General features: G+C 40.1%; 1 protein-coding gene across 1 annotated transcript in view; it reads left to right on the top strand.

Moving 5' to 3' along the window:
* The window catches only part of tenm2a (teneurin transmembrane protein 2a), a 296,883-nt gene that overhangs the window by 88,872 nt on the left and 182,374 nt on the right, over positions 1–25,637 (top strand). Inside the window, exon 3 of the mRNA XM_016672797.1 lies at positions 4,546–4,839. Within this exon, the coding sequence (XP_016528283.1) occupies positions 4,546–4,839 (294 nt within the window). The remainder of the gene's footprint in view (positions 1–4,545; positions 4,840–25,637) is intronic.

Genomic DNA, 25,637 nt, shown 5'->3' with positions numbered 1-25,637 from the left:
TATATATATATATATATATATATATATATATATATATACACCCTAATTTTGCTATTTTGGGACAGTTTTCTGTTTCATTCAAAGCTACAACCCACTTCCTGGTTCTGTTGCTTAGTGCTGAACATTTTCATACTTTTATTTCATTTAATAAAACCTTTTCTCAATTTAAATTGAATGATTGTACTAATTACTATCCTCACACATTTCTGCTCTCATTTCAGTGCACACTGATAATTAGTTCTTGACTCAATAGATTTCCGTCAGGTTGCTATCTTTTTGTTTTCCAGTGTTTAAACTAATATTCCTTGACATTACCACATTTCTTTTTACATTGGTTCGTTTTATGTTTTGTACATTTCTCTCTTTTTTTCCCAATTTGGCAAAAATCCAGCAACATGTTTTAGATAGATTTTTGGCACTTTGGCTTTTATTGAACACTAGAGAGACAAGAAATAGGGTGGATAGAGAAGGGGAAGACATGCATCAAATGGTCCAAGGTTGGGAATCGAACCCAGGACAACTGAGTCGTTTACTACAGCCTGCACAGATGTTCTCTGCCAATTGAGCCACCTGGGAAACCCTTCTCCAGATAGATTTCCAACATATTTTTAAGTATGCTACCTTAAATCCGATTGCCCTCCTAATTGTTTCCCAGAGATTAAGAAATATTTAAGGAGGTTCAAGCAGAACAAATGTGAAAGATATTCCTTTATCTTAGAATCAGCAATTACTAAATTAAAAAATATGACACTAATTATGATAACTTACCTTCTGTGAAAGGTCAGATTTTTTATCTTTTCCCCCGACGTGCTTGCTCATATGACCTGAGGATTTTAATTTACTCATCAGGGGTGTGTTCAAGTTAATCATTATTAAGCACTTTTACTCCTATTAGATTGTGAGATTGCCTGGCATTTTATTGAGAAAAGTGACGAGGGAAACCGATGTATCAGGACTAAACTAAAACAAACTAAGCCTCTGTAAGTGGGCGGGGCCTTGCACATCTAAACTGTCTGGACACTATGAATCATTTGTGACCATACAGCAGATGTTTATGCCTTTCTGAGCGGTATTATGAATTTTACAGGCACATAGTGCAATATTATAGCACAATCAAGTAACTGTGTTACTGTCAGTTGTTGTGGAAATGCTGTATATGTCAAACATAACCTAAGAGAAATTTGATTTCACAATTTGACACCTTGAAATTGATGTTTGTCTCTTTAACTGGTACTCTGATTTGATTACATAATCACAACAATCCTCCTCCATTATGCTGTTTTAAACTGTTCTTAGGAGCGTTGGACTGAGATGTAGTCCCAATGTCACTTTGCTCTCAACTGTGTCTTGTCCCCTTCGTCATGCAGAGGTCCAGCCTTTTTAAACTAGATGGTAAAAAGCTCTGAAAAAAAGCTAAAAAGCCAAATGTTACGGAAATAACAACAATTCTAACACAATGTACAATATGTTGCCTAAATGGCAACTAATGAGCTCCCAGGGTTCAAAAGACAAACATTTAGGCACATGTGTGACTGATTGGAATGCAAAGCCTTACTTTCCTCGCTCCACATCTGTCATAATATCGTGTAACAAACACGCAATTGGTTTTCTATTTGTAGGATAACTAAGATAGATTTTTGTGCCTACTCCAAGCCCTCACACAAATCCATCTTTCTTTGAGTACATGGGATGTTGGGCTACATCTACTGCAGATGCTGATAAGGAGGGATGGGATTTTACATGCGCAATCACTGCAATGTTAATTCTACAGAATAAATTCCTGTGGGACGTAATGCTAGAATCAAACTGTACGAGCATACGCAAACAGTATGAAAATGTCTTCATGGGACTACTTAGCATTTGTTTGAACTGTCTGTGGCTGCTGTTCAGTCGTAGATGGGCTGGATGGGACCGTCTTTAGAAAAACCAGGGGAACACTAATCAAAGGCCTGGGGTCAGTTGTTCCAATTTCAAGTTTGTGTAAAGTTTTAACCTGCTTATAGAATAGAAATATTGTCTTGTCTCAGAATTCAGAAATGTATACAAATTGTAGCCAAACTCAGTTTCTCTTCTCTTCACAATAATTAACAGCGTTCAAAATAATGTTACAGCTTTATTACAATTAGCAATAATTAAAAATCTAAATGAGAACCAGAGTTATGGTTGCCGTAAAGGAAAAAAAGAAACAGGTTTAAAACAAAACAAAGCATAAATAAAAGCACATCTGTTCAAGTTAGCCTTTTCATTGTGATCTCTTGTTTTTTATATATTGTTTTGTTCTATATCTTTTCATTTTTTTTATGTATTCTTGCATTGTATTGTTCTTGTGAAGTCTCCTTGATGTCTTTAAAGGGGCTAACAAACAAAATGCATTATTTTAATTATTACAAATTGATTAGTTTGCATTTGTATGTAATAAACATCTTATATGGGCAATCAGCCTGATTAGCTTAGCTTAGTCACTGTAAGGATCAGACTGTCAAATTAACTGTAAGATTACAGTAAAGACAAGCTTATAATGTTTCAACATTCAGCAGTTTCCATTATGGAAATAGCTTGAATGCTCAAAAGGATAAAACAGAGCAGCTTTGATGTAATGGGTATTCCTTATATCTTGTGAAGTTGACAGATCACCCTGAAGGGCACACATACGGATGTCTTGTGGCAAGTAACTCTGTTTTGTACCTCAAAAAATCATTTCCAAACCAACTAATGGCCCATAAAGTACAACATGGCAAAGAAAAGAACCTGCTAGCGTCAGCTACGGAGGCTCTGTTACAGCAGAGAACCTCGCCGAACAATCTTTGTAGAAAAGTACTAAGCTTTTTACAGCTCTTCCTTTTTTAAACACATTACTGACAGTGAAAGGCTCACTTCAAGTCCTATTCCCTCTGGAACGACTTCCACACTGAAGAGTGTTGGCGTCAGCATAACCCTGTCCTGCTTAGGTTTGACACATTCACTGACGGGGAGAAAAAGAAAAACATTTTTGCCTTTCAGACCATCTAATAATCTCTCCATTCCAGTTAAGAAACGCATCCTCGCTGTGAAGGTGGGGTGGTTTGGTTCAAGATACGTTGTCAACTGCTTTTAAACAACCCATGTTTTCTACTCTCTCAGGCATCCTGGAGTTCTCCCCTGTTCTTCTTCGATATCTTATGTCAGGTATGGGCTGTAGTTAGACACTGTAGTGTAGTGTCCTTATTTACCATGTAGTAAAGAAGTCTCCTTTTGTTATCACTGGTGATAAGTGGGAGGAACAGACAACAAAGAAGCAAAGGAAAAGAGAATATTGTAATATTCCCTCATGTCTTGCGATGCTTGGACGCCCTTGCACTGTAGCTATTTGGAAGCTTGGCAAGCTGCGGCGCATTAACTGTTTCCACCTGTGGAGCTATTCACTCGTCTCTGCTCTCTAGTCTGGCCATCTGTTTGCCTGAGTAGAAGTAAAGGACCTTTCAGCAGTTCCCTGGCTAAGTTTCCTTTTCAGCGCAACGCAGGAGTTTTTGTTCAAAGAGGGAGCAGTGAGGATCCAGGAGACGATATTCATCTCTCTGATGCGTCTCATTCGGTGATTGCGTCCGTACGCCTGACGAGTCGCAGTCGAACCGAGCCGCGCAGCTGTGCGATCCCCGGTGCGCGGAATCGCACGGTGCGCCTCCACAATGGCAACCTCTCTTCATTCGCCTCTTCCTTTGCTTTCCCTCGCAAACTGCTAATGAAGTCAATCACAACCGCTTTTCCCCTGATCCTTTTACCCCGACAGCTGATGGTGTGCGATTGCATCCACAATACTCTTTTAATTAGTATGGAGAATAAATTGGTTGAGCAGGCCTTTTTTCTTAATTGCTTTTTCCTCAGCTTGGATTTAATTGGGCTCCAGTGCTGTTTATTGATCTACTTTGATGTGCTTTAATTTGGATAATTTTATATATTTATTTTGGATGTGACAAGCCAGTTTGTCTTGAGGGGAGGGGGTGGGGGGGGAGCGATGGGCTCCAGGGGACTAGCGCCGCAGCGGACTGTGAGCCCCGGGGTCCTTTGCGTGTGATGGCAACTAGGTGGGGAGATGATCAAACCCAGAAGGCAACTAAAGCGGCTCCACTACAGTCCAAGAGGACTCAAGTGAGCAGCTCTTTGATCTCGCATCAACGGCTCATAAAAGCCAGTGTGGATCAGGAAAGCGAGGGAAGCAGGTTTTCAAAGCCAGCCCTAACAGGCCTGCAGGCCAGTACACATTTCTTCCAGCAGCTAGCTTGAATTTTGTGCCTGATTCATGCTGCGTCATCTCTCCCCCTCCTGCCTGCCACAACAAAGCCCAATTTTCATCCTCCGCCTCCGTAGTTTCATAATTAGTGTGCTTCTCTGCGTGTGATTGTGGGGTTTGTTTTGTAGATCTGGCGTGTGTGCATTCGCTTTTCACGAATACTTGCTTGTGCAGTATTTTTTATTTTTTATTTACGACATTTACCTTGTGGTGTTCTTTGCATTCCGGTCTCTTGTTTTTTTTTTCTTCCTCACATCATTTTCTCCTCTCACTCGCAGGGGGTAACTTCACCCTCGCTGAGTTGGGAGTTTGTGAGCAAACTCCCCCGCCGCATCCCGCTGCCGTTCCCTACTGTCCTGACCTGGGCCTCCTCCAGAGGGGCTACTCCCTCAGCGCCGGCTCAGACGCGGACTCGGACCCAGAGGGGCCTTTGTCTCCAGAGCGAGCCATTCAGCTGTGGGCCGGGCGCGCAGGTGTGAAATCTCGCCGCAGCTCGGGTGTGTCCAGCCGTGAGAACTCGGCCCTCACCCTCACTGACTCCGAGAATGACAACAAGTCTGATGACGAGTCAGGTAGGAAAAAAAAAAAATAAAACCAAAAAAAAAAGTATAAGCTGAAGCATTGTTGAAATGTTATATGTGAAAGAAAAGAAGTACGCTGTATTGAGAGGACGACAGAAAACCTTTATATTGATTGTTTGAATCTGGTCATGATTACTTGGAATTCCCCAAGAGAGACATCCTTTTTTTTTGATCAATAGCACTCACACACAATACTCAAAGTGCACCATTTCTTAAATCTCCTCTTCTCTGATTTCCCAACATAAATGTTTCACTCTTTTCGGATATTGAAATAATGGAGCGTAACAGATCTCGATGTCTTTTGGTGATTTCACAAAAGGTTTGCACTGACAGAGCTTTTCGTTTCTCCAGTCCAGTACCTGTTGTTTCATCTTGTGATGATAAAAAATGCAGAACGCCACTCAAGCATTGCCATTTTATCCACGGTGTCTGACTTGGATTGCTGTTCTTAGCAGCATCTGCCTTGCAAAACTGTTCATCTTCATTGACAGTTTTCATATTTTCTCATGTTACAACCACAGATTCCTATGGATTTAATTGGTACTTTAAGTTGTGTTAGCTGGCTGCAACACAAAATAACACATAATTGTGAAGGTAAAGAACAAGAAAATTGGTTTTCTAAATGATTTCTATCATACCTCGGATCATAATTAGGTTTGGTGTGGACACCATCTTAAACATTACATCATAGCTCTGACTTCATGTTTCAGTAATTGTTCCAATGCAAAATGAACCTCCGTCCCATTCTCCATTCTCATGCTGCACATCTACCATGGACCTTTTGCTCCTTCTACATTTGTTTTTTCTTTGCAGTTTAGTGGGAGTATCTGGTGGGTTTGCATTTTCAGGTTGTTCGAACAGTATCTTCAGCTCTGCTTTTAAATTTTCCTCAACTTTATACCAAGAACACCACTTCCTGGTGGCGCTCCTCTGCTCTGATGGCGACCCAGACTCAAGCGCCACTGTTATTTGTATCGATATCCTGTTCCTGATCTGTCCTATTGTATTCCTGTCACCGTCTGCTCACAAATGTTTGTTCACAGATCAGCTGTATTTATGAAGAGACTGAATTGTCAGTAGGTGGACACTGTTTCACTATTTCATTTGATTGCACGGGATTTTATTGAGACGTTTCAGAGCTTTCCAAACTTTTCATGTTTGAATAGACATGAAAAGTTAATAGAAATCCATATCCTTCCATTTTATAAATATACACTTTATGTCGGCTGCTTTTAATCTCAGTAATAACCCGTTGTGATTTGCGGCGGCAACGGAAAGGAAATACGGAACAGTTCAGGGCGTATATATTTATATGTAGCAAGGCATTGTACATCAATAGTCATGTTTTACCGGCTGACATAGTGCTGAAAGTTTTGTTTTTCTCTTAACATGAATATGAGTTACTGCAGATGTAGCCTGAAAGTGTGAGGTATCCAGGGAAATCTCCTTCCTCTGGCAACTTTGTTTATTACCGGCTTCCCACTTCCTCGTTAATCCCGACGCAGTCGTAAACCTGTGCACCAGCTCCGCCGACGTGTCAATGGAGGTTAATGAAAAGTGGATGAAAGGAAGAGCAACAGTCTAATTAATTGACTTCTCAGATGGCGTGTGCATCAGCTTTGGATCAGCCGCCGTTGGACGGCAGGCCTCAGAAACAACTTCTGTTGACTGATCAAACTACTCAACACCTATTAAACACGTCAAGAAACACCTTCCGAGAGACGCGCCTCTCATCCAACCAACCGATAATTGCTTTGTGGTTAATTACCAGACTAATCTCGTTGCTGCAGATATCAGCTGCAGACGCCGCGCCGCTTTTCTTTGTCTCAGGGCCACGAGAACGCCACTCTGTCGCCGACATTTGCAGACCTTGTAAAATTAGCAGCTTAATCCAGCTCCGCATTGTGATAATCGCTCGCCTGCAGTATGATGTCACAGCGTGGAGATCAAAAGGGCTCTTTTCATCTTCTGGTTTCCATAAATAAACTTTGTCAAATGTGGTTATTTGTGGAGAACTTGTGCTCCTGCCAAAGCCAAACCTTTTTGTTTGTCGGTTGGACGCATCTATGCTGATGACTGGGAGAACTGGTCGGGAGATTCCTGTGAGGCATTTGCTTCCTTAGCTGGGAATGAACTCGTTTCCCCCCAAAAAACGTACCTGACCCCTTGAAGTGCGGCGTTCCTGGCTGCCTTGCGTCCTTCTGTGTTGGCTCTGTGACGTATTGACAAAGTTTTCAGGGTCTGTTCTTCCTCTTGTTATTTACAGGAAAGATAAAACTCCCCACAACCATCCAGTCACTCCCCTCCATCAATCTAATCAGGATTACCATCAGATTGGCTATAGGCCACGTATTGGTATGAAGGTTTTACAATTTTCTCAAAACAGGAAACATTTTCTGTCGTATCGTTCATGTGGCTTAAAGTCAATTCAAGCCTAAAGAAAGTGGCTGGAGTTTTCTCTGGCTTTGTGGGGCCCTAACATGTTGCTGCACAATGCTGGTCATGTGAGGGGAAAACCATCACAAACACTTTCCTCTTGCTTACCAGAAACATTCATCTGTGAGGCTGGGAATAATTCTAATCACTTAAACTTAAGGCAGCCATTTCTTTTACAAAATATAGTAGAGCAACTCATCTCTTAATAATTATTCTGTTTTAAAACTGCCTTTGGTAAGAAGACAAATGTAGGTATATCAGCTTACTATAACCATTGTCTGGTTAGCAGTATTATAGTTTTGAGAGTTTGACAATGTTCTGTCAGGAATTTCTCAAGTATTTCCTCACTGTGAGACAATAAAGGACATTTCTGTTCTTCTGTAGTGTTCTGTAGTGTTAGTAAAGTCCTTTTTAAAGTGAAACATCAAAGAGCAGAGGCTAGAGTTTCCTTCGTCCGTATGGAACACAGAGTGAAGCAACTCTGTGTCTCTCCATCCTGTTTCTTCACACTATTTGTTAGCTAGCTGAAAAACAGACTCCTCCACTACAACTTCACCAGATTTGTGGATCCAATCAGATGCTGTTAGATTTTTCTACCTGAGCTGTGTGTCTCTGCAGCTCCTCCTGAGTTACCATGGAGCTCTGTGCTGCTGCTCTTCTTATGTATTTTACATTTTAATATTAATATCTTTGTTTCGCTGTATTAAAATCACAATAAATGTTACTCTACATGTTTTCTATAGCAAATATTAACAATATTAAGAATATTATTATTATTATTATTATAAAGAAAGGCGTTTCAATCATATTTTACATTTTAGACTGAAAGTTTAATCTAAAATATTGGTTTTTACCCAAGGTTTTCATCCCCTGACAATCTGATACTGGCCATGCTTAGTGAGCACAGATGTGGGATAGATGGACAATTATGAGAGCATGTGTCAAAACCAATAAAATGCAACTCTGGACTTCAAAGGTTTCTATAGAACTTTTAAGAGAAACCAACAACTCACATGCTAAAGCTCATTTCAAGGCTTCAAAGACGACACATTTACATCAGACCCCTCCGTTCGCGTGTCTGGCAGCATGGGGAGATCAGAGGAAGGTGCAACAGTTTGATTAAAAAAAAGAAAAAAAAGCCTGCGTGTTCTGTCTGATCAACTTAATTTATAAACAGCTGTCATTCGGAATAAGGACATCTCACATTTTCGCCCTTAAATCTTCCTCTGAATAAAAACACAAGGATGCCATACAAAGAAGAAGGTTCCACTCCCATCCGAGCCGAGGCAGAGAGCGTGCGTTCTGGTTCCGAGTGTTTGTGTGGAAAAAAAACAAAAATAAAAATTTAAAAAATCGTACCGAGGCTGTCATTCTCCGTCTGCCTGTTCTTCTTTTGTCTGTCTTGAGAAGGGAAACGGTGTGTGAGCCCCGAACTCCTCACATGTGAGGGAGTGCGAAACAGGTGCAACTCGAGCCCCGATGTCAAAATATCAACACAATGATCTGAGGGTCTAATAATAGCAGCAGACAGAGGAACACATCATAAGCGCATGGTGGCAAATCAAAAAGACGATGACGGGCCTAAACACCGAACGTCATGTTGCACCTCTCTCATCTCGTGGCGTCTGCAGCAATCTTCAGAAGTCTCACCTTCCCGTGCTTCTCCTCCTCCCTGCCATCTCACCCTTCTTTCATCTCCCTTCTTCGTAATTTCAAGCTTCCTCTTCTTTCTTGTCTTCGTTCACACCGTGCCTCTCACAATCTCTTGTTATGCTCTTGTCATTGAGGACTGACAGGTGTTGGTTTAAGAGTACGGGGCTCCCCTTAAGGGCACAAGCATACATGTGGATGAACACACACTTGTGTCGAGTTCACGACCGAAACATAAACCCCCCCCCCCTAAAAAACGTGGCGTCCTAATTAGAAGCGTGTTTGCTAAGAAGTGTGGGCTGGAGAGAATGTTTGTGCCAACATTTCCTCTGACTCATTCATTTTTATTTTATTTTATTCTTTTTGATTGGATGCTAAAACAGTTTAGGTCACGATGTTAACAAATGAAGAGCGCACCAAAAGGAGAAATATCATTCAAGTTACCCAACTACGTGAGCTATTTTTAGCTGTTTGAAAGACATGAAAAGCCTGGGAAACAAACAAAACACAACCTGGGTCAATAACAGATTTAAAAAGTGTGATCCCTGCAATACATGGCCGGCATCTTTGCTAGTCTCAACACATTTAGCACCACATAAACACCTTTTTTAACTTGAAGTCACATTATTGATGTAGAGTGCTGTCAACAGAGACGCATGTATATTTTTCTGTGGGTTTTTGAGTTCAAGCTCAGCATGTGTTGCATGGTTTTATCAGTGACTAAGCAGGCTTTTTTTTTTTCCCCCAGAGTGCTACTGAAAAGTATTCAGTGACGAAGCATTTTGTAAGAACTTCATGTGGTGGACCTACATAAAGCAGTGGATAATTGTGAGTTTGAATGGGGATTTTAAACAATTTTCAATTTAAAAAAAGCATTAAAAAAGTATTTTTAGATATCTATATGTCATTTAAAATCCACGCCTTTCAACCTCTCTGCAACCAATCGTTTTCAGAAAATACTTAATTCAGAAGAAAAATAGTCCAGAATTAAAACCAATGATGGATTTAACAATGGGCTTTCCCTTTCTCACTAATTTATAATAGATTACAGTACATTTTTGTCTTCAATAGATACAATTTGGAGTGATTTCATGATGCGTGCAATTTACAGACTTATAAACAAACCAGCAAAATAAAAACTGATCACATTTAAAAAACACAATGCTGTGGTTGACTCCCACAGTCTCAACCAAAAAAAAACCACTTAACTGTAGACGATTATTTAGACGGACTCAACAAGTCATGGCTCATCTGCATGCAGCTGACACATTCGCCATGATCATCTAACTTATGTAAAATACAATACATACATAATTAATTAAAACATAGTGTCACAAAAGGAACATAAAAATCCTACCACTTCACACCAGCTGACCATGAAAGACGACCATCTCGCCAAAAAAAAACAACCCATTGCTTCAACGTGTTGAAGAAACTAATTGCTTTCAGTACAAAGGACTGTTTTTTTTTTTTTTTCTGTTTGATGGTAGCAGTTAAAAAGTTGTGGCAACTAGTGATCCCTCTGATCAGCAAGAATACTTTTCACCTTGTTAAGAGGTTTCTGATTAGAGATGTGTGCTGAGTTACCTAAACGGATGCCCAGCAGTTTGCTGGCAATAGTCTCCACTTTTCCTCAACATGCTCTTTGGTTTTACGTCTCTAGATTGGGTGAATGCCAAATTCCAGAAACAGTGTGTCAAAATTCCCAAAATGGAGTGATATCCATCAAGCGTATTTTCATAACTAATCATCTATATGTGTGAATACCTCAATGAAAAGAGAAGTTTAGACCCTTGGATAACGTGGAGCTCTAAGGTCTATGTCGACCCAGAGTAAAGGAGGAAAGGCATCTGGAGTAATCTTAGATAAGTGATTGTATTAGCTCACCAGTCTGTTAAAGATTATGGGATGATGTCCTAACAAGATGGAGTCCATTATTTTCCAATCGAGAGAGATTATTTACAAGTGGAACATGTTATAAACAGTTACCAGCGTTCTCGGGAGTGGATGCTCCAACAAGGTTAACCCCAATGTCAGGCTGGTGTGCAACGCTCAGAGAAACTGTAAAAATCCTAAGAGCTTCGCCTCGGAGTCTACAGTTAGTATATTAAATGTTAAAGTGTATGGAGGAACAAATAAAAACAAAAGAAAAAGACAGAACAAGCATGGCTTGTCTGAAAGGATTGCCAAAAGGAAAATTCTTGTGTGTAGCGAGGGGAAACGGCAGCATGGCTTAAGTGCATCTGAACAAACAACAAGAAAAAAATGTAATTTGGACAGATAAGACCAGAGCAGGACAGCTTGGATGTGTTGCACACTATCACATTTAGCAAAAAAAAACAAAAAAAAAACAACAACAATCAAATTAAGCATACAAAGTACAGCACACAGAGTACATGGTTTGTAATTCTTTATGACTTTGATTGGTGCAGATGCAGAACCAATCAAAACCTATCAATAACCCCGCTCCATTTTTTTCACCCTCATTCATGAGCAAAACCCGGAGAAACTTAAACCGCTCCATAGTTTCATATTCATTAGCTGCCGTTTAGCACCAGCTTATCTCTTTATTTTGTATTTTTTTAAAAAGCACAATGTGCAACCTTGTGTTTAATTGCTCTATACCAGTTTATTTATTTTGCCAGGTCATTTAGCAGCTTTTTTTTTATGAAGGTTGAATTAAATGTTAAATGACTACAAGAGGACTGTTGATAAACATGAAACGTATCAAAGTAGTGATGCAGGTTTGAGGATAAAAACTACGTTTACGTTCCTATCCTGAAGCGATGCAGGATTACAGGTAACTTAGACGCCATTGATTTGATAGATTTTTTTTTTCAATCATTAGTTTTGAAATTTGACTTAGAGTGATTGAAAAACATCTGAAGCTTCAAGCTCACTTTGCCCCGAATGGTTCGAAACCTTACTTGGACTTGGACTATTAGGACCCTTCATCAAACAAAATAGCCTCGAGCAAAACTTTGGAGTCATAACCAAAATTTTAAGCAGCAGATTGGTTTTAGAAAATTGTCTTAAAATTGTCAAACCCATTTTAAAACCTCTGCAAGGCGAGTGTGAATTGAGGCATGATGAGTATGAAACTTTGCTGCAGACGGCTCCTTTTTGTGCTGGGGGGAAAATTTTTTTCTACCAAATGTACAAAATGGGAAAAGCGACAAAATGAACATCGCCCATGTGGAGCGCACAAGAAATCTATAACAAAACGACCTGTGGATGGAAATAATTTAAACTTGCTCCAATGCCTAAGTCCAACTTTGAGCTTTATTTAATGAGAGTAAAAAAACGTGTCTTGTTGAGAGCTTTGCATTACTCATTGCATAAAAATGTCAAAAACTTCAACATTGTTGTAAAAGAAAACTGGTCCAACAATTCTTCCAGATTAATGAACGAGCCATTGGTCAAAATATAAATGGTTACAACTATACTCAACTCTGTTATGTGCACAATTTGCACACACATCTACTCCTGGTCCTAGTTTTTGTCGAAGTAATAATGACAGAGTGAAATCTGTTTGCTGACTGGGAGTGACATTCAGTTTGTTTTCACCTGATGACTTTCCTTACTGTATGTAAAACTTTCTACTTAAAAGTCTTTGCTTTTTGTATTACACACTTTATATTCTACATGTCTCTATATGCTTCATTTGTGCAATTATATTGCTGTAATTTAAGCACATTTCGTACCAGTCAGTCAAAACGAGCAGAAACACTGAGTAAATTTACTTTTTCACTTCCTTTTTTCTCTTAAAATGCAAATCTGAACATAGCAAAACCCCAGTATTTGTGTTCAGTATCCATTCGTTAGACTTTCCCTTTTTCTTTTCCCAAGCACAATATTTTCAAACTCAGTCCTAGTTCGGTAATGAGCTGCTTTGCATCAATAATTTAAAAACTACATTCTATAAATATTTGATTGTGGAGCATTTGTTATTTTTATTGAATAATATCTCGGTGAGAACAGTCACGGATATCATCACGCACAACAAGTTTCAAAGGAGGCAAAACTTGCAGAAATAACATCAATTAATAGGAACACGTACTTCACTGAGGCATATATTCTGCAGATTTATATACATTATCTCAGTCTCCGAACTTAAACTTGATTATATTTCTCTTTCTTGTTATTAATTTTTTTTCTTCTTCTTTTTTCACTTACTGCTAAATTCCAATTACAGAGAAATATGTTAAGGTCATCAAATTAGTTTTGTAAGTGCGGCGCAGGGATTTCAGAGTTTCCTTACATTCAGCTTTATTGTTGAATATTGAACGAAATCTTTTACAGCCCCTTCCAGACACTATTAAAATAAAGAGACTTGAGCGTTGACTTGGCAGTGGCAAGCACGCAATATCCTCACACACACACGCGCGCGCGCACACACACACACACACACACACACACACACACACACACACACACAAGCTCGCTTAGACTTACAAATACGGGCCACGGAGAGCAGCATCGGGTGATTTCATTTTGGCACGGAAGAAGAAGAGATTTACCGTCACAACTGTGTGCTGCCTCGTAAAATGCCCGTCTGGAAACACAGGCAGGAATATTGGAGGGCTTGTAAATTTCCCCACAGCCAGAGCCTGATGGCCACTTCCAATCTGTGCTGACCTGGAGGAAGAATGATTAGTACATGCATGGATGAAGTGAGATCAAGTTTTAAGGCTGATTTTTTTAAATTTACTTTTATTTAAACTCAAAGTCATGGCCACAATCAATATAGTCCTCTACACATGTGTTTGGGAGGCATCCGTATGCCTCCGCGTTTTTCTGCTAATTAAACAGCAGCCTGTTGAGGGAAACGGAACGAATTTGAGTCCACTTCAGTGTTGTGTTGTGTTTTGCTCTGCACAGACTCGCTGCGCAGCTAAGACCCAGCCTAATTACACATGCATGCTGATTAGGTGCTTTCAGACCATCTCCCTCTTGTATTTCCTTCACTTGGCTCAATCTCTCCATCTGGTCGGCCGGATAATAAATCACGAGGTAGTATGTGACGTTATGTGGCAGGATGCATTAATCTTATAATTAGAGAATGAAAAGGTGGCGCTAAATTTAGTGTGGCCTTTCTGGCTTTTCCCTGCCCCCCTATCTGGGCATGCTCAATTGTGCCCGTTTTCCCGCCCTCACACGACGCCCGCTTCACAATCCAATTTTTATTTATTTATTTATTTATTTATTGGTGCTTTTCCATTAAGACTTTTTGTGGTGTTGAAGAAAGGAGAGGGATGGGGGAAGAAAGAGAAGTTTCTTAATTTCCAAACAGCTGCAGGGAGATTTTTTTTTGGCTGTCATTTTTCTTTCTTTCTTTCTTTCTTTTTTTTTTGAAGTTGGCACTGTAATTACGCTTTATAAAAGCAGAGTTCAGCAAAGCGATTCCTCTGATTAACTAATCAAATCTGCTGCCACAGGTGGCAAAGTCCCTGTGCCCGCGCTGTCCTATTTCTTCTTCTTTAGCATACCACAAAAGAAGCAACTATAAATTAAAGCTCGTTCAACATGGCTAACAAGTTTTTGTTTTTTTTTTTGCCCTGAAAAAATGAGACACAGAATCAATTTTTGTGTAATCAAGGAGGTTAAGATGGTATTTAATTGTGACTTTAAGAATTTGAACACAACATGCTGTGTACCCTGGTATACACATTGCAATTATTCTGTCAAAGTTTTGGACATGAACACCTCAAATTTGACTTCTACCTACAAGAACTGATTTTCTCCAACTCTTTCCAAAATGCCTTTGCCAGATCATAGGTCTAGTCCAAGTAACACAGGTGATATCCTAAGTTCTTAAAAGATGAGTGGATAACATATATATATATATATATATATATATATATATATATATTATTATTATTTTTTTTTCTTTCTTTATATTTGACAAAGATCACTCTTTGGGAAGGTCAATAAGTCACAATCTTTTTTTAAACAGATAATGAAACTGTTGGACCAATTGATTTATGAATCTTAATCATTTTGCCTCAGCTAATAAGGCTACATACTGTAAAATTTCTAAGTGGTAAATGACATTGTTTTCCTTCAGACTTTTACCGGTTAGGTCTGAGCTGCAGCACCTCACAGCAGCAGTAACTAAGGTCAGGCTTCTCCTGTCCATCAAACACAAGCAACACTTACGGAGCCGAGCTGGTGTGGCCTCCCAAGACCGCTGCTGTCCCCCCGGGGCGTCCGTGAGCATGCGCGCGAGGCGGAAGTCGAGAGTGAGAGCTCGTGTGTGTGCGCCAGAGAGGGGTTGGGGGCATTAGCCTCTGATTGAGTTTTCAGAGAGCAACGTGGGGTGCAAAAGGCTCCACAATGGTCTAACAGAATTAGTAGCTTGTGATGAATGGTGTGTGAGAGCAGCACTGACAGCTCGCTTTCACAAATACACACCAGCGAGGAGGCGTGCATGAATGTGTGTGTGCGCGGCGTGAACACCTTCAACTCTTCGCCCACTGGTTCAAGGACTTTTCGTCCACTAAGACCTGCTGGAACGAGGAAAGAGAAGTGACAAAACACACGCAGTGGGAATCTCTACGCGTCCGTGTCTTTGATTGATGTCAAGAGCCTGAAACATGTCCGGCGCTCGGGGATCGATAGCGGCCGGCCTATTCAACATGCTAAAACATGCCGCTTGTACACGCTCTCGCATTTTACGCAAACAAAAGACGTGGCTGGAGAGACCACGTTGTCCCTCTTTAGTGTCTCCGGCTGAGTAAAAGCAACATCAAATAGAGCCTGATGTCGAAAAGAAGTCTGGTAATGCACGCCGGACACCAAAACAACAGACACTCTCGGGCGGACGCGCACGCTAAGTCTTGGATGCATAAGAGCAGCATTTAACGAAAGCCTTGGGATATTGATCACTGTAGATGGATGCTAACTCACATTAAAGGATGGGAGCCTGGGGTGATGGAGAGCAGAAAAGAAAAAGAAAACTTAAATGATTAACAAATGGAGAGGGGAAAGATTATTGATGGGAACACGGACAACGTGTGTGATTGTCCGGTCGGAGTGATGGCATTATCATCGGCGAAGAGAGAGAGGCCGGAATGGGGTAAAAAAAATAAAAATATTTCCCCATAGCATTTGGCTTGTGGCCTGTTGACACCTACCTTAATGGAAAATTTAGTGAGCTCTAATGGCTTCTCGTACCATCCTCAGTCCTGCTAGAGAGGGTGAGGATGAAAGAGCTCTGAGAGAAAATTACAAATTCGCCAGTCAGTGATCAAAATTTTCCTCTTCCATGAAAGCAGAGTACATCATTAGGAGCAAAAGAGTAGACAATGGAAGGGTAGGACTTCATTTGATTTCTTTAAACCTACACGTATTCTTTTTTTTTATCCGTGTCTGATTTTTCTTTAATTTCACTTTTGCTTTGGTTGCCCAAACCAGGCTTTTTCTTTGTTTTTTTTTCTATCCTTTTTCTTATTTTCTTTCTTTTTTTCTCTGCCATCTCTTCTCTCTCAGTTTACCTTGATGATGAAGAGAATGAGGATCCATTTGGAGACTATGTGATCAGTAAGTTGCATCTGACTGTAGATTCCCCTTTTGATTCCTCAAACCTTTTTAGATCTGTTTGTCATCTGTATGGGATTGTACTTTGTGTTGTGTGTCCCTTTCATGTGCTTCCCTGTGAGTATTTATCTATCTTGTCTGTTCCTGCCAGTAAAAAAAAATAAAATAAAATAAAAACTTATTGCAACCATTGTAAAAGTTAGTAGCTGACTGTTTTTAAAACTTGCAGACATCGACGGCTTTCCGTTAATCTGAGGTCTCAGTGTGTTATGAGTGACTTACCTTTATGACAGTCTGTTTTGATCAGACCCAAAGTTAATATATATATATATATATATATATATATATATATATATATAAAATTACATTTAGAGATATTTATTTAAACGTCGACAACAAATTCTTGATAAAAAGAAAAGTGTTTTTTTTTCTACCCTGATAAAAAAAATAACTTCACACAATGTATTCATTGTTATTATGTGCGAGTGTAAAAAGTTTTCCACGGAGACATCTTGCTTCTCTTAAAATACCGTTTAACTGTGTAGAAATGCCGAATGCGCACGGCGCCTCTTTACGTCTCTCTAACAGGCGTGTGTTGAAATGTCAGAAACATTAACATAAAAGTGACCTTTGTACTAATGACTTAACAGTGTACCTTTAACAGATTGATTCAGACATTATCTCATGTGTGATTGCACAAGGCGCAATTGTTGTGATGTACTCGCAACAGATCCCAAACCATCGAGTTTTCTGGTTGCTGTTGTCGGGGTGTCTGCTGGGGAACGGTGAAATAAATGTTTCCTGTGCATTAGTCGGTGTGTTTCATCGGGTCCCAGGCAGGAAAAGCTTCATTTCATGTTCATATGCCTCTGCTACATTTACAAGCTCCTTTCATTATGATCTCCTGTTCATTAGTACACGTCCAACTGGTTAATCTCTTTGCACTTGATCAGAGAAAATTTCCCAGAGGGTACTTCTGTGGTTATTCCCCTCCCCGTCCCCCTTTTTCCTCTATCGGAAAGTCGGCTGTATTTACTCGAAATCATTTGTCTCTGGAAGCCTGAATTTGTGTTGATGTTTGGATGTGAAGTTTTTCTCTCGGCTTTCATCAGCAGGATATTGTACAAGTAAAAGAGAGCAGAAGAGAAGTGACGTGAAACTTGAATTAAAGATACAAAAAAAAAAAAAGCATTCTGATGTACTTTTGCATTAAAGGGTTGAGGTGGCTGTTTTTTTTTTTCTTGTGTACATTTTAGCTTAAATTGTTTTGGTCGTGACCTTAGGGTGAATGCAGAAATCTGTGCATTGATGAAGGTATTAGCAAAGAGATGAGGCAAGGTTGGGCAGAGATAGCCCACACAGAGTGATTTAATTTACTTTCTTGAAGCAGATTGACCATAAAAAAAAAAGTGAGTTTATGTAAGCAGACAGATACAAGGACAGGAATGCACTGTAGTTTCTCTCAATATGCACACACATATGGATGATGACAAAGGAAAAACATTAAGTGCGAGGAATGTTTAATTTATTCTAGCAGTTATATCCACAGTCCAATGGTGACAAGGAATGTGTTTGCAGTAGAAAGAAAGAAATCCTTGATTTGGCACCAATGGGTTTAAATATCTATAAAAGGACATTTTCTGACACCGGTATTTACTGATATTAATCTGCCTTATAACTTTGCATCTGTGGAAGCAAAAAAAAATACATTCAATTCTCTACCATGAGCAAATGATAGATATATAGATGGATAGATAGATCTAACACTACAGAACTTTAAAAGACACCATCCATATCATTTTGTAACAGGAGGTGCAATAAACACCTTATTAGAGGATCAAAAGTTGTGCAAAACCACATTAGCTTGCTCGCACAATGTCGAACACTTTGCCTTTTTTCATCTTCACATCTCTCGAATCCACTGACACAAATCCTCTCTTTCTTTTCTAACATACAGTCCTGTCAACGGCCAACCGCACAAATCGAAAACTCATTTCTCTATGACCCCAGCGCAATTATTAAAGTAGTATTTCACTTTGGTGTATTAGAATTTTTCAGGTTTTCAGGAACAAGCTGTTTCCGAAATGAAGGACAGCATATGCCATCACAAACACAGCGATGACGATAAGTATTGCACATCAAATATTTATGGAACATGAAATGGTTTCTAATTCCCAAAATGTTACACAATAAGCGTGCCATAACGAGTTAAAGCCAAATGATCTCAAAGACCTTCACAGTCCTATGCGTTGTTGCCAAACATACTAGTAGCAGTGGTTACAGATGTGTCACTGAACTTCTGAATGGTCCAGTGAGCATGGCTGCAGGAGCAGTTGCTCCATTTGCTCCATCATTCAGGCACCAGTGGTTGGGGCTATAATTGAGAGGCGGAAAGTACATCATTTCGACATAAACTCACCATGAACATGTTCTGCTTGCAAGAGATTTTCTCCAATAGTCAAGGATCACTCCTAGAGTGCCGAAGAACGACAGAGGATTAGCGAATTATGTCTGTCCTCTAAGCCCACTCACCTGTAGAAGGAAAGCGTGTTGAATCCTGTTTAAAATTTCTGAAACATTTGGACAAGTCAGTAAAATACTAAGAGAATAAAGTGTGTCCAGGTGAGAACAAAGTTGAGTTTTTTAAATTTTATTTCATACGCCATTTTAGGAGAATCGGTACAATAAATCGTAATTTAAAAAAAGAAAACATGAAAGTGTCTGGCTTATTTCTGCATGTGGTCAAGAAGACGGTAAAATAACAATGAATGGAGTAATTTAGAGTAAGTCAGTCACCTGACTTGAACAGAACTAGAAATCTCTGAAAGAACTGAATTTCAGGGTGCATAGACGAGTCCCCAAAATCCTTCAAAACCAGAGAAAGAATAACAGATTCATGGAAGATTAGACCTGATAAATTGTGCAAGTAGTTTCCAAACAAAGGAAAATTCTCCAGGCTATTATCACTGGAAGGGAAAAAAAATAAAAACATTCCTACCACTAATTACTAAATACATTTCAGTAAGCACGTTCAGTACTTATCCTTAAGGTCAGCCTACTTTATCATAAGATTTGGCTTGGATTTTTAGCTTGTGACCTGGAATGACTTTCATGTCAATAGCCTGATTTAGAAATGCATCTATAAAAGTTCCTTAATTATTCCCCCCCCCCCAATATTGGACAACAGACCACATTAGCTTAATGAATAACTTTCCAAACGATTCTATTTCTTTAAACACTTTCTCATTCTCAAGTTCACATAAATCTACTCTTTTTTTTTTTTTTTTTTTTTTAGTCGCTGCAGCAACCTCACCTCCTTAGCGACTGTGCCAAGCCCCAGCTCTGCCCGCTCCAGTCTGTTGACAGGGTTCACAGCAACCTTTATTTCCCTATCGACTCACGCGGTGCGAGAGCTCATAAGAACTCGAGCACACCTTTGCAAAAAGCTCCAAACGTTCTGCTTTTCCTGCCGTGTCGGCACGGTTCCTGGTGTTTGCAGAACGGATTGGTGACCCCCAGCACTGTCATCCAGTCTGACATGAGGAGAGACAGACGGCGTAACAGCTGACTGAAACTTTTTTTTTTTTAAACCATTGGGTAGGCTGGAAGACGAGAGAAGAGATTTAGAGCTGTGACACGATGTCTTGGCAAAAATGTTACTATAGTTTCAATTCTGGGTGACTAATGATTCAAGACATTTCAATAATGGTAACATTTAAACATTAATCAATGAACTAGACTTCCCTTTTTTCTTTTCCATTTTTCTTTTAAAAAAACAGATTTAGTTGAATAAATTTTGTGCTTTGGCTTTTATAGATACAATTTATGTTTTAAAATACGTTTGATTTCTAAGAACAACAACAACAAAAAAAGAATGTTTGCTGATGATCTGGGCTAATAATGCAAACATGTTTGATTCTCTTTTGATAAGACTTGCTGAAAACGATGATGGTGACATATTTCTGCACAGTTTCAGTTATCAGAGGATACCTAAAGAAAAGACTTTTCTGCTTTATATGACTAATAAAATTGTATTGAATATCATAAAATTTAACAAGGGGCGTTTTAGCTGCTTTCTGTTGCTGCTTCTCCCCACAGCAGCTGTTCTTAGCAGGGCACATGCTTTGATTAGCAAAATAATGAGCACAGCTGACACAATATACAATACCAAATTAAGCAATATAATATTCCACAGGATATGTTTTTCTTTTTACTTTGATCCTGCAAACTGCTGCTGCTTTTAAAATCGTCCTTTTTGGGCTTTTATCAGACTGGGACATTTGTAAGGTTTTTCAGTAGTTTTCCAGACATTTTGTAGTTTGTTGGGGATTTTTTATCTTTGTCCCATTTTCTGCCCAATTCTCTCTGCGGTCATATCGTCACTGCCCTGCTGACAAAGAGCTAAACGATAAAGTTTGTAGTTATGCTGCTGGGTGTTGGTGTTAGACAACAAAGAGTAAATAGAGAGTTTACTCCTTTATGTGCTTTTTATCAAGTTTGGAAGTATCCTTCTAGTCTTTGTTTAGTTTTAAAGACCCATTTCCACTCAAATTTGAACGTTCTGCCTTTAGTACTGTGTGCCATTTCATGCAGCAGTAAAGCATTTACATGCAACACGATGCGTTTATACTTCACATTTGGGATGTGTGTTGATCGAACCACCAACCACAATAATCAGTTTTTTTTATGGTGCTGCTTTTTGACTTTTTCATTTCTGTAGTGGCCTTTCAGCCCACGTTGGTACTGGACTGGTTTCACTGGCGATAATGACACGCTCTCTTCACAGCTAGCTTCTTCAGAAGGTCTTTTGCTTTTGTTCTGGCATCGACATGCACTTTCCACACCAAGACTCATTCAACTCTTGGCATCAGAGCAGATGATTGTCGCTCCTTCAGAACCGCCGAGGGATTAAGGAGAATTGTGGATAATTCTCTTTCTGATAACCTGAGTGATTATTTTAGAATGTTCATAAAGTCTCTCAACAAAGCGACGTCTTTGAGATGGGCTTTCCAACACACCCACAGATGTCCAACCAGTTTGCTCAGATTTTGTGAACTGCAAAACCATAATGTCAACATCTGGAATATTAATCTTGTATGAGAACTCCATAGTTCTCTTAAAAAACTAAACATTTAGTATTCTGGTAACTACTTAATAGAATTAATCCTGATAATCCCAATTTACCTAAAACTTGAAAGGTTTAGTCTGATGCGATGTCTGTCAGTAAGGAAATAAAAAATACGTCTTTTTATACAGTGTATTTAAATATCTGGTTTTAAGTGTAAGTGTGGAGTTTTACAGTGTTTTAGCTTCGCATGAGTCACAGGTTTTTGATGTGCCAGATTATTTGTAGTAGAAAGATACAGACGACTGTGTGAACATAAAGTAGGTAAAGTGTTTTCCCTGACAGAAAAGCGCAGTTGGATGGCGGCAACATTCTGGAGAGTGCTGACAGATCATAAACTACTTTTTATTGTTCGGATGTGAGCAGACGTGGTGTCCTGATGAAAAAAAAAAAAAAGGAGGGAGAAACCTTGTGGGACAAGCAGTAAAAAACATGAACTGTGGAGTAAATGTTTTATAAGAAAAAGAAATCAGACTGAATAGTGAAAAAAAGAAGGATGCTGTGGGGGAACAGATATCATTCAAGATCAGTTTTTTTTCCTGTCTTGTTTTTTTTAGATTGAGTAGTTCCAGCAGCTGTGACTTTATTGTTCTGATGTGCATTTAAAAAACAAAAAAATAGAAATGATAATCGGCATCACCAGAAACAGGATGAAGTCAACAACGCAGCAAACAAGCTGCCATTTATTCGTCTTTTACATATTTTTAAAATAGAACCCAGCCAGCCAATGTTCGGCTGAAGACCTGCACCGTTATTTGAGGGGGGAAAAAAAAATCCCCACATTCTCTTGTTCAACACGAAGCAGCTGCACTTGGCGCTCGGCGCTTCCTCCTCCAGCTGAGTGATTATGACAGGCTGATTGGTGTTTTGTGTTCTTGGGGATGAGAAGATCAATGTGGGGCTGATAGCAAGGGTTGGGCCGGGAGCGCGGAGAAAGGATAACAGAGAATGGGGATGAGGCCTTGTCACTTCAGACTAAGAGACGGGGATCAGCAGATCGTCGGGGCGGGGCGGCTACACGGGTAACGACTGATGATAGAAAACTATTAAGAGCGCTTAATGTTGGGAAGATTCTTGTAGATTGTACTAAAAGCACAGAGAAAGATGGATTAAAAAAAAAAATCAAAAAGGCTGCTAAGACGTACGAAGAATTTTGATTTCACTGAACAGTAAAGAAGATGGCTTGAGGGATTAACATTCTGTGACTGTCTGCAAACGGCGGGATAATCTCTGGTGTCCTGCAGTGCACTGTGGGACGCGCACAACTGCTGCGGGGGCTGAAGCCCGCCGCCAGGGCTGTCACCGTGTGTTTGTGAGCGCGTGACACTCTGTCTAGGTGTGGCAAGTGGAATGAGAGAGGCTGATGCCAGCCCACCCTGTCCCCACTCCTCCACCGTGCACTTCTCGAAACAGCTTGATGAATGTGCCCCACGGGTAACGTGACGCAGACACTGCACTGTCATTTTGGTTTTTTTTTCTTCTTGGCAGGATAGCCATAGCTTGTTTATCACCCACCCATAAGGTTTCACCCATGACTTTGAGGAAGACGTGCGATCCAGCACAACGCTGCGTTTTTGGGTTTTTTTTGGGGGGGTGCCCTCGTGTGTGCAGCGAGGAGAAGTCAGCGGAGAGCTCCTTACAGCGTTCTAATCCATATTGATTTGCGCTTCATGCTGTCTCACCGAATGGAGCGCAGCACCGCGGGGCACGGCGCAGCATGGCGAGGCATGCCACGGCGTTACCTCGCCTGTCTCTGCCGGCCAGCGTTTGTTTATGTGTGAACCAGACGGAGGGGCTGGGAGAGGACTACCTGGCAGATACAGATAGTCTCATAGCAATGTGTGACATTTCGGTGAGGGACACAGGCAGGTTTCTATATGCGGCGTGCGACACACAAACACACACCCATGAAACACCTTTGGAGGCACTCCTGTTATTCTCTCTTCGTCATTGTTGATGGCCGTTTTCACAGTCAGGGAAGCTCGAGGCTTTGTGTGGTAAGGGGAGGGGGGGGGACTAGAGGAAAACTTGGCTAATTAGCTCTAGCTGGGCAATTATTGTCTCCCCTTGCAAGCAGGGTTACATTCGTGGAAAAAAAAAATGTGGATATATCCCATCATCCTCCCCACCAGGGCTCTGAGAAAAAACATCCCCATGAACCTTTTCACATTTTGGCACAATTAATTTTATCGGGATTGTAATAGATAGACAATCAGCAAGTAATGTGGTGCGCCGTTGTGAAGTTGATGAATGCAAATCTTGAAATGTGCGACGTGCGTCTGCATTCTGCCCCCCCCCCAGTCAAGATTTTTCAGAACCACATTTTGCCGCATTTAGAGTTTCAAATGTTTGTCTCCTCCAACTCTGCACGTCTAGACACTGAAATCTTTGCCTACGATTCTTTGCAAACCATCTCAAGCTCAGTAGGATTGGAGGAAAAGTGTTTGCAAACATTTATTTTTTAGGTGTCTGAAATGGATTTAAGTCTGGACTTTGACTGGGTCTTTTTTTAATGGTTTTGATGTAAACCATTTGATTCACCATATGGTCAGAGTAGAATAAAGACCCAACAGTTCCCAATGACGACTTTATTCTTACCACTTTTCCATCATAACTAAACTTTAGCGTTCCTGTCTAGCAGTTGTCATGTCAACATGTTCTCGGCAGGTTCAGTGGACTGTAGCTTCGGGTTTCTATTGACTTTTTTCAATTATGAACTGACGAGCTTTGTGTCATAATTTTACAACTTTATCCTGACTTATACATCCACAACTTTACCCCTGACATGTCTGATGTGTCTCTTGGTCTTCAGGAGACTGTTTGTGAACGTTTCCCAAAAAAAAACGTTTCTGATTTATTCACAGAACATCTGTGTTTATGCAGAGATTAAATTACATTACATTCTTTTGAAATCAAGTCCTTTTAATTTCACTTAACAGCTACGTGCTGCTTTCTGTTGGTCTGTCACAAAATGTTCAGCTAAGAAAAATTTAAAGTTTGTGGATAAAACATGCTTGATAATGAAAAGGAAACCCACAAACAAGTTACTGGGAATGGTCTCCATTATAGACAGAACTACTCGATGCAGGATTATTCAGTCTAAACTGTCAACTTGTTGTTTCTTTGCAGTCACACACACACACACACACACACAAGCCTAATCGCTCTGCTCTGCCAGGATCCCAGGCAAAGCAGCAGACCTCGATTAAAAAAACACCGTTCAACACAACAAAGAGGCGACTCTGATGTCGATATTTCTGTTAAAACCATTTCTTCTCCACTCAATACTCGCTTTAATAGGTTGGCTTTGTTTTGCACCGAGTCAAACGGGAGGAAAGAGACGAGATGAATAAATCCATATTAGAGTCTCTAACCTCCGATTGTGCAAATACTCTTTGTTTTGCCACTTAACACTCGGTGCTGTGCTAATCATCAGGCACACGTCTAACTTATTGCTTCCTTTCGCCCCAGCCGAACGTGGAGACAGACTGGCTTCTCAGCTGGTCCTAAATCTCCCTGTCAGAGCATTCTTTATGACTAAGCTGAGAATCAGTTGTACAGGCAGCCGAGCGAAAGCCCTGGATTCAGAAGAAAGGGATGATTTCAATCCATAAGCTGGTTTGGTTCTGCCTCTTTCAAAATGTCTTGATTTTATTTGCTAACAGGCATGTTCACTCGTACTGTATTCCTTTCAGTGTTTGTTAAGCTAAAAGCCTAGTCCGCTCCGCGCAGACGTGGATCAGCTCTTCTCGTGTGAAATCAATAGTGCATCTCGGTCACCTTTACATGCGATCGATGGGTCACCGCCGCCAACCAGCACACAGCCTTTGTGCTCAGTAGCCCCTCTGAAAGTTATAACTATCTATTTTAGGGGTGGAGGTTACCCAGTCACTCAAATCAATAAAAATGTATGGAGGTTACCCAGTCACTCAAATCAATAAAAATGTACATACAGTATATATCTGGATCTGTTGAGTTACATGGTTGTTAAGGAGATGACTTCGCTAGAATGACATCGCATGAAAGTCAGTCTAATTAT

This window comes from Poecilia formosa, unplaced genomic scaffold (genome assembly GCF_000485575.1).
Source record: "Poecilia formosa unplaced genomic scaffold, Poecilia_formosa-5.1.2 Scaffold66, whole genome shotgun sequence".
In the NCBI taxonomy this organism is placed as follows: domain Eukaryota; kingdom Metazoa; phylum Chordata; class Actinopteri; order Cyprinodontiformes; family Poeciliidae; genus Poecilia; species Poecilia formosa.
This window is presented reverse-complemented; position numbering and strand designations above follow the sequence as displayed.